This window comes from Macrotis lagotis, chromosome 3, assembly GCF_037893015.1.
Source record: "Macrotis lagotis isolate mMagLag1 chromosome 3, bilby.v1.9.chrom.fasta, whole genome shotgun sequence".
Classification (NCBI taxonomy): Eukaryota; Metazoa; Chordata; class Mammalia; order Peramelemorphia; family Peramelidae; genus Macrotis; species Macrotis lagotis.
The window spans coordinates 204,704,651-204,718,614 of NC_133660.1; the positions used below are offsets into that span (position 1 = coordinate 204,704,651).

A 13,964-nucleotide genomic window follows, 5' to 3' on the forward strand; every position below is an offset into this window, starting at 1 on the left:
ATGGTTAGGGTAGAACTCCTTCCCACTCCTAAGGATTGAAGATCTTCCAACCTTCTTATAGGATGGACCTCATAAAATGAACTTTGCTAGTAAGGGAAAAATCACACACACTTCCTTGTCATGTCAGGTGGAGAAGCCATCTCCAACCTTCAATTCATGATCTTAGTTAGCTTCAGCCTGATGTTTAATGCACCCCTAGACATTCCAGTAAAAGGAGAAAACCTTGGCCTCAATGTTTCCTAGGAGCCCAAAAGTCCAGTGCCCTCGTGTAAAGGGAGAAGAGCCTACTGGATCACATAGAGTTTTTTTACCTCTCTGGGTAGGATCTTTCTATCCATTGCTAATCCCAGTCCACAAAGTTGGGTATGTGTAGGCTACCCTGATTTTGAGATGCTCCTCTCCCATTCTCTGTGTTTGTTTACAGGTTGTACCTACCCTCTCTAAGAAGTGAAAGATGCATTTCTCTGTCTGCATCCCTACTCCCTTGTGTTCATAGGTTTGACCTGCCCAACCCTAACTCAGCCAAAATCCAAAGTTTACCAATCACACCTGCTCTGGTTGCATTACCATAACTTCACTCAATGGGCAGTCCTCTGACTTGTCTACTATTTGGAGCTTAGCTTTCATCGTGGGTGGCTAGTTTCTTTAATACTGTCTTCAGCATTGCTTCCTCAAAGAAAATTTGAGAAGAGGGGAGGAGAAAAGAGGGGAGATAAGGGAAAAGACAACCAGGAAGGAAGACAAGAGGAAGGGAGAAAAGAAAGATGAAAGAAAAAAGAGAGAAAGAGAGAATGAAAGAGAAAGAAAAGAAAGGAAGAAGAAGAAAAAAAGAAAAGAAAAGATGGAAGGAAAGAAGGGAGAGGAAGGAAGGAAGGAAGGAAGGAAGGAAGGAAGGAAGGAAGGAGGGAAGAAAAAGAAAGAAGCCAGATCAACTTAGCTCAGTTCAGTTCGATAAACATTACTAAGAATTTAACTTTATGCAGAAATTTGTGATCTTTTATGTGGATAAAACATAGATACATATAAGTAAATGTAAAGTAATTGGATAGAGAATGAATAGTTTGAAGGTTCAGAGAAAGCCTTAGAGTCTAACTAGCTGCATGCTGAAAGAGATAAGCATTCTGACCGACAGTTATCAAGTATATTATAGCTCCTCAACTTATGAACCCAAAGCCTGAAACCTTGCCTAATGGATTACCCAACCCGTAGTCAATGACATACACTCCCTTCACCAAACTAACCATCTCTTGAGGATACCCTCTCCAACCCCTCTTAAGTCCAGTACCTCCCTTGATTAATTATCTCTCATTTGTCCTTTCTAGATAGTAAGCTCCTTGAGGGAAAAGACTGTCTCTTGCCTCTTTTTGTATCCCCCAGCATTTAACTATGTCTAGTATATAATAGATGCTTAATAAATGTTGACTAACTTACTGATTTGGAGCTAAATCTGTCTAGGGATTCAGGTTCAGGATTGGAAGGTTATGAAAGAAATGAGGCAATCATGGGTCATTTAATTTTATAAAAAGACTTTATTATATACATATTTATTTATAACAAAAGATTAAAAGGATACAATTCACAAGGTTAAAAAGTTAAGTAATTCAGATAAAACAGTTACTCTCCACATTTGAATATTGACCACAAAACCTGGCCACTAGGTTAGAAAGTAAATAGGAGGGGCAGCTAGGTGGCACAGAGGATAAAGCATTGGCCTTGGAGTCAGGAGTACCTGGGTTCAAATCCAGTCTCAGACACTTGATAATTACCTAGCTATGTGGCCTTGGGCAAGCCACTTAACCCCATTTGCCTTGCAAAAAACTAAAAAAAAAATAAATAGGAACTACATTAAAACTCTGAACACCAATTCCTCATAGACTGGAGGCTTTTTTTGTCTCAAATCATAAGGAAGATTTTTCCAGTTGTATTTCCTATGAATGTAGAAGTGGGCAGGGTCTAGATGTTTATTCAGCTGTGGTAGCAGTAGCCCCATGGGTCAACTGTCCATAGGATTTTCTTAGTAAATATACTGGAGTGATTTGCCATTTCCTTCTCCAGCTCATTTTCACAGATGAAGAAACTGAGGCAAACAGTTAAGTGACTTGCCCAGAGATATCCAGCCAGTAAGTGTCTTGAGGTCATATTTGAACTCTGTTCTTCCTAACTCCAAGTTCATGGTTCTATCCACTGTCACCAGTTTTTCCATTCCTAATTACTAAGATCAGAAGATCCCAAGTTCACATGGTTCATAGTTGGGAAAGAATTTACCAGAAAAATATGTGTAAAAGCTTTATTCTCTGTAGAAAGCACTGACTTAAAGAAGTTTTCAAAGAATGTATTCAGAGAATGTTTCATTGGAGGAAGCAAAATTTCAAAAGAGCTTTAACTGAGAAAAGAGAGGCTGGGTGGTGAACTGGAAGAGGGCATTCTGGGACTGGGATTTTCATGCAAGAAATTTGGCTCTAGGAACAATTGCTTAAGTATGCAAATTGGAATGCCCAGAAACTGTCAAAGGGATTAGGCTTGTTTGGTGGGGCCCCAGTGCACAGAACTAGCAGCAAAGGGTGGAAGTTGCCATGAGGCACATTTAGGCTTGAAGCCAGGAAAAACTTCCTAACAATGGCAGCTATGCAAGAGCGGACCAGGTTGCCCAAGGAGGCAGCACATTCCCATTCACTGGAGGTCTTCGAGCAAAGACTGGATTACTTGCCAGTATCTAAGTAGTATAGTAGCTAATGGAAATAGGGAAGAAATACTGGCTGACAAATCCCCAAATGAGCCATAAAAACTTAGTGTGAGAAAAATCAAATGCGTCTAAAAGAAATCATGCAAAAGAATAAATTGAAGACCCATGCTATATGTGTGTATATATATGAATTTGTCCATAATTTTCAAAGAAGACCAAGACATCCGAGAGGTGATGTCATGACAGGCAGATGAATTGGACTGGAGTGAGGGCGAGTGCTGTGCTAAGTAACCAGACTCACCTTCTCCTCCAGAGCCATTTCGGTCCAGTGGTCAAATATGAATCAGGATGCCTGGAGATAGCCCTGGATGTACTTTAAAGATAACAATTACAAGGATAATAACAATAGTAATATCTATTTGTGTTAGCTCCATATAGTTTATCATACACTTAACATGTTTTATCTCATTCCATCTTCATAGGAACCATATCAGGTAGGTACAATTCTCCCTATTTTACAGAAGAGAAAAACTGAGGCAAACAGAGGTTAAGTGACTTGTCCAAGATCACACAGTTAGTATTTGAGAATTTGAATTAGGGTCTTACACAACCTGGTAACCTGTAGCCTCTCCATAGCTTTGTCTCTGTGTAAGTTGTCAGATCCTTCCCATCTCCTCTATCACCATCAAAATAACTGGTGAACATTTTGTGGATTGTTTCAAACATGCACAGGGGTTTCACAGGAATTAGAGGGTCCTCAGCATAGAAAAAGAAACAAGATGGTTTCAATGAACTTATCCAAGCCTCCTCCTACCAACTTTCTTCAAAGAATGTTCAACATTCATTCACCCTTGAGAAAAGGGTCTGCAAATTTAATGGAGCCACTTTTCCCAATAGATGAAATAATAGTGTGTTATTTGTTTTGAATATGTGTAAAAACTACCAGGCTAAACTGGCAGGGACATAGAAATGGAAACCTTGTGTTTTCTGGGGAAAACCTGATCTTTAACAAATAAAAGACACTTAAAAGCATTTAATCAAGTTCCTTGGGATTTTTTTAGATTTTTTTTTCTTAGTAGAAATAGGAGGGGCAGCTAGGTGGCGTAGGGGATAGAGCACTGGCCTTGGAGTCAGGAGTACCTGAGTTCAAATCTGGCCTCAGACACTTAATAATTACCTAGCCGTGTGGCCTTGGGCAAGCCACTTAACCCCACTGCCTTGCAAAAACTAAAAAAAAAATAGGATAAGTATCCTTCACAGGGAAATACTAATGAAAAAGTTATTTAATTCAAATATCATATTTGTATTAAACTTGATCCAATAATTACTTATTGTCAAATATTAGAATATCCAGATAGAACATAATTGTTGGAAATTATTTGTATAAAGTTCTTATGAGACATAACAGTAGTTCAGTTCTGAAATCAAACTAACTTGCTCTCATAAAGACAATCTCTCCTTAACTTGTGTGCCATCTCTATACAAGTTATCTTAGATGTATGCAAATTGATCCTGAAAAATGTTGTTTTTTTTAAAGAAACTTCCCAGGTTTAGTTCCACAGATCTTGCAGGCTGGTTCATTAGGATTTCCTACACACTGAATGAGTTGAACATCTCTGTGAGAAAAGAAAAAAAGTATTTACTAATACTAGTAATAGCAATCACAACTCAGATTTTCTTAAGGTTTTAAGGTTTCCAAAGTATTTTGCTCACTCTAATCCTGTACACTGGGCAATACTAGTATTACAAGACTTATCCTACAAGTAAGGAAACTGAGGCTTTGAGAGGTAAACTTCACAATTAAACAGCTTATCCAAAGTGGAATATGAACTCAGATCTTGATTGTTACATGACAGGCAAAATCTAAGGGCTATTGTTCAGTTATTTTAGTCAAATCCACTTCTTCATGATCCCATTTAGAGTGTTCTTGACAAAGGTACTAGAATGGTTTTTCATTTCCTTCTCCAACTCATTTTACAGATGAAGAAATTGAGGCAAACAGGTTTAATTGACTTGCCTAAGGACACTAAGTGTCTAAGGTTAGATTTGAACTCACAAAGATGACTCTTCCTGATTCCAAGCCCAGGACTCTCTCCATTGAGCCAGCTAGCTTCCCCAAGTCTAAGAACAGAAGTTTAGAATGTATAACTTTTCTATTTTTGTGGGGATGTACTAAAGAATGAAAACTTTAGCCTGGCATGCATGGATATCCATGACTGGGATCTAACATTTTATGTTGTTGTCTTATCTCAAACTTCTTCCCATCACAAACTCTAAATAACCCCCCCAATCTCCCATGATCTTTTCCCATTTCCTTTAATGCTTTCACTCTGTCCCCTACTTCTATCTATCTTTAATAGCTGTTGTTGGACTCCTATGACTGCTGACTATGAGGACCTGGTAATCTATATCAGAGAAATAAATGCCTTAGACCAGAAGTAACCCCAAAACTGTTCATCAAGGAAGGTTGTGTCCATGGTTTAGTGGTGTAACAGATTCTTCACCAATGAATCTTTCTATATTTCCAAATGCTAAACATTTATAGTGATTCACAGTAAGACTGGGTCCACAAAGTTTCCTTGGAGATAGAAATAACATAGGGAGCACAGAAATATACAGGGAGACCATCAAAGAACACTGACCCACAGGGAGACCACTGATGAACACTCACCCTCTCTACCCTGTATCTATCAACTGTCCCTTTTTTTCCTAAAAAAAAATCTGTTCTGCAATAACAGTACAGTAAGTTAGTCATAGAACACCATTCTATAAATTCTATTTATTCTTATTTTTATCCACAACCTGCAACAGTCCCAGAGCATGAAAACTAATGCATTCCTTGAATCTTCTGGAAAGAACACGCCTACCCTTTCTTCCCCATCTGCTTAACAGCCTTGGATTTTTTATTATGTTAACACTTCTTTTCCCAACTCTTGAAATGTTAGCTGTCCTTTAAGTCCCAGGTCCAGTCAGTGAATTTTTCCCCAAAGCTCTCCACTCAGAAAAGAATCTCTTCCTTCTCAGATAATTCATAACTGTATTTGTTTATTCCAGCACTGATATTCTATTTTGTATTATTGTTACTTAAGGTCATTGAGACGATAGTTTCAGAAACTAAATAAAACCACAGCTATGAACAGCATTTCCACATAGTAAAAATAAATTCCAGGAGAAATAAATGAAAAATAAATAAATTCAGTTGGAAAGGATCTTGTAGGCCAGTAGACCAACTCCTTCATTTTACAGATAAGGAAAAAGGCCCAGACAAGTCAAGTGATTTGTCCCAAATCGCATGAGTAGTAAACACCAGAGGTGTAATTTGAACCTAAAGCTGTTACACAGTCTCTTTCCTGAACCACGCTACCACACTTAAGTCTCATTTGAAAGAACATGCATTAAAATTTCTGGTGGGGGGGGGGGTCCTCTGGCAGCTAGATGGGTAAGGTGTATGGAGAATTCAGTTTGGATTGAGGAAGACATCTTCATGAGTTCAAATCCTGCCTCAGACATTTACTAGCTGTGTAGCCCTGGACAAGTTTTTTAACTCTGCTTGCCTAGTTTCTGATGTATAAAATGAACTGGAGAAGAAAATGGTGAACCTCTACAGTATCTTTGCCAAGAAAATTCTAAATGGGGCCATGACATGATTGAAGCAACTGAACATCAACAACAACACATTAAAGTATACTCAATACTTATCTAAACATAATCATTAAATAACCTCTAAAGGGGAAAAAAGAATCATAATACAATTATTTGTGCAAATGGCATAGTCATTTGCAAGATGGCAAGGGGGATAGAGTATGGACTTGGAGTAAAACTGAGTAAAAATCAACCTCAGGTGCTTACTGTTGAACTCGGGACAAATCACTCTACCCCTATTTGCCTCAGTTTCCTCATCTGTAAAATAGAACAAAAGAATGTTCCGTCCAGAGTTGTTGTGAAGATCAAATGAAATAATAATTGTAAATTGTTTAGCACAGTGACTGCTGCACAATAAGCACCATATAAATTTTAACAAATTTCATACTAGGATATTGGTACCAGAGGGCCTTAGAGACTATGTGCTCTTCATGTTATTCTTCTGTGTGTTTACCCTAAAGCTTTGCATATAATAGATGCTTATTGTTTGTTGATTGAAAAATACAATTTCTTTTCATCAAATGACTTTTAAACATAGTCTAATTTAAGCTTTATTTATGATAAATATAAATTCACAGACATATACTAGAAAGCATTAGAATGATGTTACAGAGGGAAGAGTATTATGCAAAAAATTTGTTCTTTTAAAATTAGGGGTATAGAGCTAAAAAGAATCTTAGGGTCTGTCCAGGTCAAAACCTTCACTTTATAGGTGAGGAAAAGGAGGTTCAGCAGGGCTGAATGAATTACTCAAGATCACAAAGATATTGCTATAAGCAACATTTGAACCCAGGTCCCTAAACTCTAGAGTTGGTACTCTTTTTATGATATATTATTAAAATAGCTATACTGCCAGAGTAACCTGGTAAATCAGATATTCCCAGCCTGTGGAGAAAGAATAGCTATTTTTTGTTTACTTAAAGAACTATTGAAATCAAAGTCCAGCAAACCAATAATAAGGTTTATGTGTGCTGTAGGCATGGCTTAAAAATATTCTTGAGTTCTTACCCTCTAAAGGTGTTGACCCTTCACTGTAAACATGGTCTTGATTTATCACAAAATAAATTCCAACATACTGTGGAAAGCAGAATTTTCTAATGGAAAAAAATGTGAATTTATAAAGAATACTATTAAAAAGTATTCCTTAGGCCTCTCTTAGAGTAGCACCCTAGACAGTTGCTGGCCTTGTCTATCACTATAGTACAAGTGTGTGTACTGATGGCCAGGTCCAAGATTCAATCATTAGAGGTTAGGGTTGCTTGGGAACTGTAATTGCTTGTAAAGGAGAGGGAGCTTGTGTAAAAGAGAAGGAAATTGTGGCCAGAATCTGTATTTTTTTCCAGGGTATTTCAAACAGAAAGAGAGCGATGATGCTGGCTTCCAACCAGACTCCTCTCTAAGATGGGTATGCCTAACAGAGGAAACTCTTGGCTCTCCGGTAACCAAGTTGGGCTTTGAAATCAATCTTCCCCATCAAAATAAAATGGGAATATTTGTCTGAATTTGGCTAACCCTGGACATCCTTGCTTATAAATAAATCTCAAAAAAATCATTCTGTTTCATTAGGTTTTTTACTACTCTCTGCTTTAAGCTAAGGGAGAAAAATGAATTTGAGTTTAGCATTCCTTTATATGGAGCATAATGACCTAAGCACATTTTCTAATTTCCAGTGAGCATAATGGTAGTCTTAGCTCTCACAACTGGGGAGAGAAGATTGATAAATGTGGATCAAAAAGGCAGTAGTTGCTTCCATCGGACTTAACAAGGGCATTGCACTGTGAGGTTTCTTATAAAAGAAGAAAGAACCCAGCCCCTCTAGAATTTTTTTTCCTACACTGATTTTTATATAATGGCTGCAGAATTGCATATATTGAAAGGAGAGAGTGAAAGAGACCCTTGAGGCAGAGTATTGCAGTTTGGGGAATCTGGTGACCCAAGTGGCTTTCCCAGCATGCTTTTATTTATTTTCTCCTAAATTCTGTGTCCTTGGAAACAGCTTTGTGTATTGAACTATGCAACTCTGGGATGCTGGGATTTTATGAAAGGTCCTAAGCAATTAATTATGTCACAGTCAAAGAAAGCAGCATTCTTGCTAGTACCTTCTATTCTCTTGGATATATTTGTGCAAGAGATTGGGAGACCCAGATAAGTTAAAAAAAAAAAGATGCAACAACTTTCTCTTAAGGTGATTGTTTGTTGGCTACTATAGTGACAGTTTACCATATATAAAGGCAGTAAAAGAAATTTTTTTTAAAAAATGTTCAAATCAAATTTTATAAAGGTGAAGAAAAGATTTGGAGAAATGTTTTATTTCATTGAAGTCATTCAAAAAATTCTATTGAAGCCCTAACATTTATAGATCTCATTTTTCCTTCATTCACCATCTATTAAGTATCTATCATGTGCAAAGGCATGTGCTAAATACTGTAGTAGATATGAAGAAAAATAAGATACAGTCCCAGTCTTCAAGAGTTTTGCAGTATGACCTTATCAAATTTTGATCATTTCACAGCTCCCTTCCAACAACAACAAAAAAAAATCAAAATGTTTTTCTAAGATATTAGTCAAAAATGTCTGATTTCAAACCTGCCTTTGACTAAACCCTTCTTTTCTTTGAAGATTTCAAATAATATTCTTATCTAGCCAGCATCTTGACTCAAGACCCAGTGGTCTCTCCATTGCACCAAGGTCATCTTTGCACTGGGTGTACCAGAAGCTACTTCTATATTCTTTGGCATAGTGTAATAGGCTCAATGACAGATACTTGAGGGTCAGCGAGGAGAACAGGGAAAATATTTCTCAGAAAGTTAAGGTGCAGTTTCTTTCTATTCATAGAGGAAGCAATTACCTGTAGTTATCCTCGCAGGAGAATGCAATGTTCTTGCCTTCTATAATAGATTGCAATTCCTTGATGGAAGAACCTGAGCATGAGTCACTAGAAGGAAAAAGAAAGCTGAAGAACATAAACGCCGAAGATCCAAATTTTTCCTGGCTCCTGACTAGTTTCCATGCAAGCTCAATGTCCCTGGGAGTGGTTGCTTCTGAATGCATTCTGTCAACCACAGCATCTCATTGTTGCACCATGAAATGATATTGTATAAACTTGTTATTTAACATTCAGATTACCTTGGCTGTTCCCCGATGTTGCTCATCACCCAAATCTTCATCAAATGAACTTTCTTTGGATTCAAATGGGGAACCTCCACACTTCCAAAAGTGCTGAGACAGAGAGCATACAGGACAGAATGTAGCTTTCAATAACAAATTCAAGACTCTGGCACCTCTTAACTGGCTGTTAGAAATTATTACCCATTTAGCACAAGCAAGAATAACCACCCATTTGGGACAAAAGGCACGATTTCTATTCTGAAGTGCAGCATTTAGTCATTCATCCATATGACCCTTGTCTGAACCACTATGTCCTCTGTCTTAAGTCCATTATGGGTATGTCAGGCTAAGCATTGGGACTGAATTCTAGTAAGATCAGCAAATGTCTTCTCAGAAGCAAAAGTGGAAGTCACAGAGTGAATCTTTCTCATATAAATTGTCACAATTCAGCATTAGTCCTCCTTTTGATAGGATTTCCCTTGTTCCCTTTGTTGGTCCAGATATATCTTGTGACATCAAGGAATAGATACATCTGTGTGTGTGTCTCCTCATATATACACACACATATTTATATATGTATGTATATATGATACATATATATTCAAATACACACATATATATGCATATCCATGCACTTTATTTCTAGCTCCACATTCCATTTCCATGATTCTTCTTTGCACATTTTAGAAAGCAATACCTGTGTTAAGTACTGACAGGCACTAGTCCTCACCCCAATGAGATAGTCTTGCTAGAACTTGTATCTTATATTAGCAAGTTGACTATAATACTCTGGAATGTTCATTTTTTTTACCCAAGGAGCTCAAAGGGATTGAGTTAAAAGAAAAAACAGTTTCCCCCCTTAGAATTGACTTTGTATTGAGAAAAGCATTTGATCAGTCAATCAACAAATATTTATTGATCTTAAACCTCCAGCTACATGCTGGTGAGAGGAGCAAGGGAGGTCAGGAAAAAGAAGTACTGGGAAAGATTAATCTGTGTCCAGCATTGTGCTAGAAAAAATAGTAAAGTTTAAGAAATGGTCCCTCTATTGATGGTGCTTATGATGCAACAGAACTCATTCAAATGGGTTAATTAAAGAACAATTAAGAACAGGAATGCAATGTAGTTTTAATGGAAAGGGAACAGAACTAAAAACATTTGGAGTTAGATCTTTTCCATGACCATCTTCATTCTGGGACCTTGGACAAGTTACTTCTTTTCTCTGGGTCTCAGTTTCTTTATCAATAAAATAATGAAAATGGACTAAAGTAGTGGTGTGAAACTGAAATTGAAATTTATCCCTGCAGGTCACATTTTTATTTAGAAAACCATAGATTAGGGCAGCTAGGTGGTGTAGTGGAGTCAGGAGGATCTGAGTTTAAATCTGACCTCAGACATTTAATAACTGCCTAGCTGTGTGATCTTGGGCAAGTCTCTCTTAATTCCATTGTTATAAATAAAAAAAAATTTGAAAAGACAGAGTTTTAAAGAGACAAAAAATACTGAATCATAAATCTTCCAAGACTTTAATTTAACTATCCAGAAGATAAAACTCATGCATGTACACACATATTCTCACACATACACACAAGACGCAACAACAGTAACAGGTACCTGCTCTTTAGAAAGGCTTGGTTGATTGACCCATTGAGCATCACATGGACCACACCACAGGCTGCTTCTGCAAACTGAAAACATGCCCACCATTCTTCAGTATGACAATATTTAGCTTGACTAGAAATAGTTGTAGGGTTTAAACATTAATAAGACCTCTTATCAGCAGGAAGGTAGGTTGCTACAAGATTAGAAGACTTTAGGGAAAGCTCATTGCTATTTTAGGGAAGAGCTGAAGGAAAGAACAACTAATTGTACCAACATTTATCTTAGGGTATTCAAGTATGCTAGAGAGTAGAAATGGGACAAGGGATGGGAAGAGGATATGTAGATGCCAGTCTGTATTTGTACATGAGAGAACAAGGTAATGAGAAAGTATTTGATGAGTCAATGAAATATTTTGCACAGAACAAATGGTCAAATCGGGAAGCTGAGACCTGGCTGTGGTTCCTGCAATGTTTGGTCCTAGGTCTCCTGTCTTAGTTATCTTTGTGGTGAGTGGGGATGTTCATAGATGTCTGTGTTCAGTTTTCTAGAGCTTACATACAAGCATGCACAAGACCTGGGGAAATGATAACTTGAATCTAACCTACCATTGCCCATCTGAATGATGATAACTGAGTTTACTTCTATTTTCCTATCCCTAGAGGAAATTATTGGAAAGATATTAATGCTTACTATGGGCTAAATATCACAAAGAAAAAATTGTGATCATTTTAGCAAATGAATGTGTAAACTGATTAGCAAATGTATTTTTCCATTCTAATTTGGTTGGAGAACAATATTTCCAATCTTTCTAGGTTCTGGTGAAGTTTTGACAAACAGAATTTAAAGACAAAATAGTATAATGTATAACGAGAAGGGGGGAAGAGAGAGAAAGAAGGAAAGGGAGAAAAACAATGAAATAAAGAAGAGGGAGGGAGGGTTAGACAGGCAGACAGAGACAGAGAGACAGAGAGAAAGACAGAGAGAGAAACAGAGAGTGAAAGACAGTGAAAGAGAAGAGAAAAGAGTGAAATGGAGGGGAGAGAGAGAGAGAGAGAGAGAGAGAGAGAGAGAGAGAGCAAGAGATAGCAAGTACCCTAACTCTTCCATTTATCAACTGTGTGATCTAACACTTAAAAATCAATTAACAACTCTGGATCTTGCTTTTCCTCAGCTGTTTCCTTATCTGTTAAAAAAAAAAAAAAGGTGCATGTGTTGGCTCTCTCCCTCTCTCTCTTTTTCCCACCCCCCAATCAAAGAAAATAACATAGCTATTTAATGATTTGAGTAGGAGCTGCTGATATTTACCTTGGCTTTCCTAAAAATACGTGGAAAGTATAAATTTGAGTGGATAAAAACGAAGAGTCTGACTTGAATCTAAAGTTTTTTGCTTTCCTCTACTTCCTTTTGGGGTATGTGACTTGCTTAACCTCTCTGGACTCAGTTTCCTTCTCTGTAAAATGAAAAGTTGGATTATATAATCCTTAAGTTTCCTTCCAGCCATTACATTTTATGGATATAATCAAACTCAATAATTCTATGTAAAAAAGAGGCACTGATTTGGGCAATATCACTCACATTTCCATAGCTTATGATAGCCCTGAGTTAAAGGTAGTACAAGAATTATTCCCATAATAATTCCCATAATACGCACATAAGAAAACTGAAGCATGTCAATTTTCAGATAACCATATGGCTAACAAGTAGCCTTGCTTTAAACCTTCATTGTCTTACTCTAAGATCTAATACCCTTTATTCTATGATACTTTGCCAGGATAGGAGTTAATATACATGAAAAGGAAAGGACTGAAATGTCATCTTTTTCCAGGAAGCCATGATACTCTTTAGTTTTTAATCATCTTTCCCCCAACAGAACTCACTTTCCTCTAACACCTACTAATTCTCTTGCATTTACTATATCCTATTTTGTATTAAAGTTATTTCTGAATGTGATATCCACCCATTAAACTATAAGCTTCCTGTAGGTAAATCATTCCCTGCCCTCACCCCATCAACCTAACATAATACCCTGTATACTTTTTCAAGGATGTTTGATCTCATTAGTGGCTCATTTCCTCAATCAGTGCAGATCACAGAATTTATTTGCTGTGGCCAAAAATTTTATCCCCAGAGGCCAACCCTGTGATGGGCCTGCCTGAGCAGAAGTAAATTGATTCATGATTGACAGATATAGTCCACCCTTGGGCCTGTCCTCAAAGCCTCTCCACCTTGCCAGGACATGCCAGTATTCATGTTCTGCTGGCATAGCTTGTAAGATGGCTTGGTCACCATCACACCATGATAATACATCAGAGGAAGACTTCAGTGAAAGACTACTCTGCCCAAAGGACAGAGCTTAGTAATTAAATTGAATTTGTTATTTCTGTTATTATCATCATCTGACATTTATTATCTTTGTTATATATCTATATCAATGTTAACCTTGTGAGTTGGACACTAAAGTTTTACTAATGAAGAAATTGAAGCTCAAAAGAAATAGGACTGAGAGACATGCCCTTGGTCACCTATCCAGTAGGGGTTGGAAAACAGATTTAAGTCTTTCCTAACTCCAAGTCTAGCATCTATTTTCTATTCATAATTAAGTTTATAACTGATTAAAGTTCTGGATTATGGTTTATACTACTCTCTAGAGCAGGTAAACAAATGGAGTGCAGGGAATAGCCTCTCATGGCCTTTTTGAGAACATTACAACTTAACTTGCATTTAGAAACAAGGGTAGCAATCCACAGTGCTTGAGATGGAAGAGGTTTCTTAGCATTGGGGGTGAGGGATAGTAATTTTTTGTGTTTGGTTTGGTTTAGCTTTTTAATGTGAGGGAACGTACTGGCCTAGAAAGAATGGGAGATATCTGGAGATTGAGGAAAAGGTAAAACAAGGTTGGGGAGATCCAAAGAGATAATGAAATCGCAAC

At 37.3% G+C, this 13,964-nt stretch overlaps 1 protein-coding gene across 1 annotated transcript in view; it reads right to left on the reverse strand.

Moving 5' to 3' along the window:
- Positions 1-1,535: 1,535 nt before the first annotated feature.
- Positions 1,536-13,964, reverse strand: part of CD38 (CD38 molecule) — a 94,276-nt gene continuing 81,847 nt past the window's right edge. The window contains exons 5-8 of the mRNA XM_074229754.1: positions 11,048-11,121; positions 9,452-9,544; positions 9,174-9,260; positions 1,536-4,299 (exon numbers count right to left, since the gene is read on the reverse strand). Coding sequence (XP_074085855.1) covers positions 4,215-4,299; positions 9,174-9,260; positions 9,452-9,544; positions 11,048-11,121 — 339 coding nt within the window. The 3' untranslated portion in view covers positions 1,536-4,214. The remainder of the gene's footprint in view (positions 4,300-9,173; positions 9,261-9,451; positions 9,545-11,047; positions 11,122-13,964) is intronic.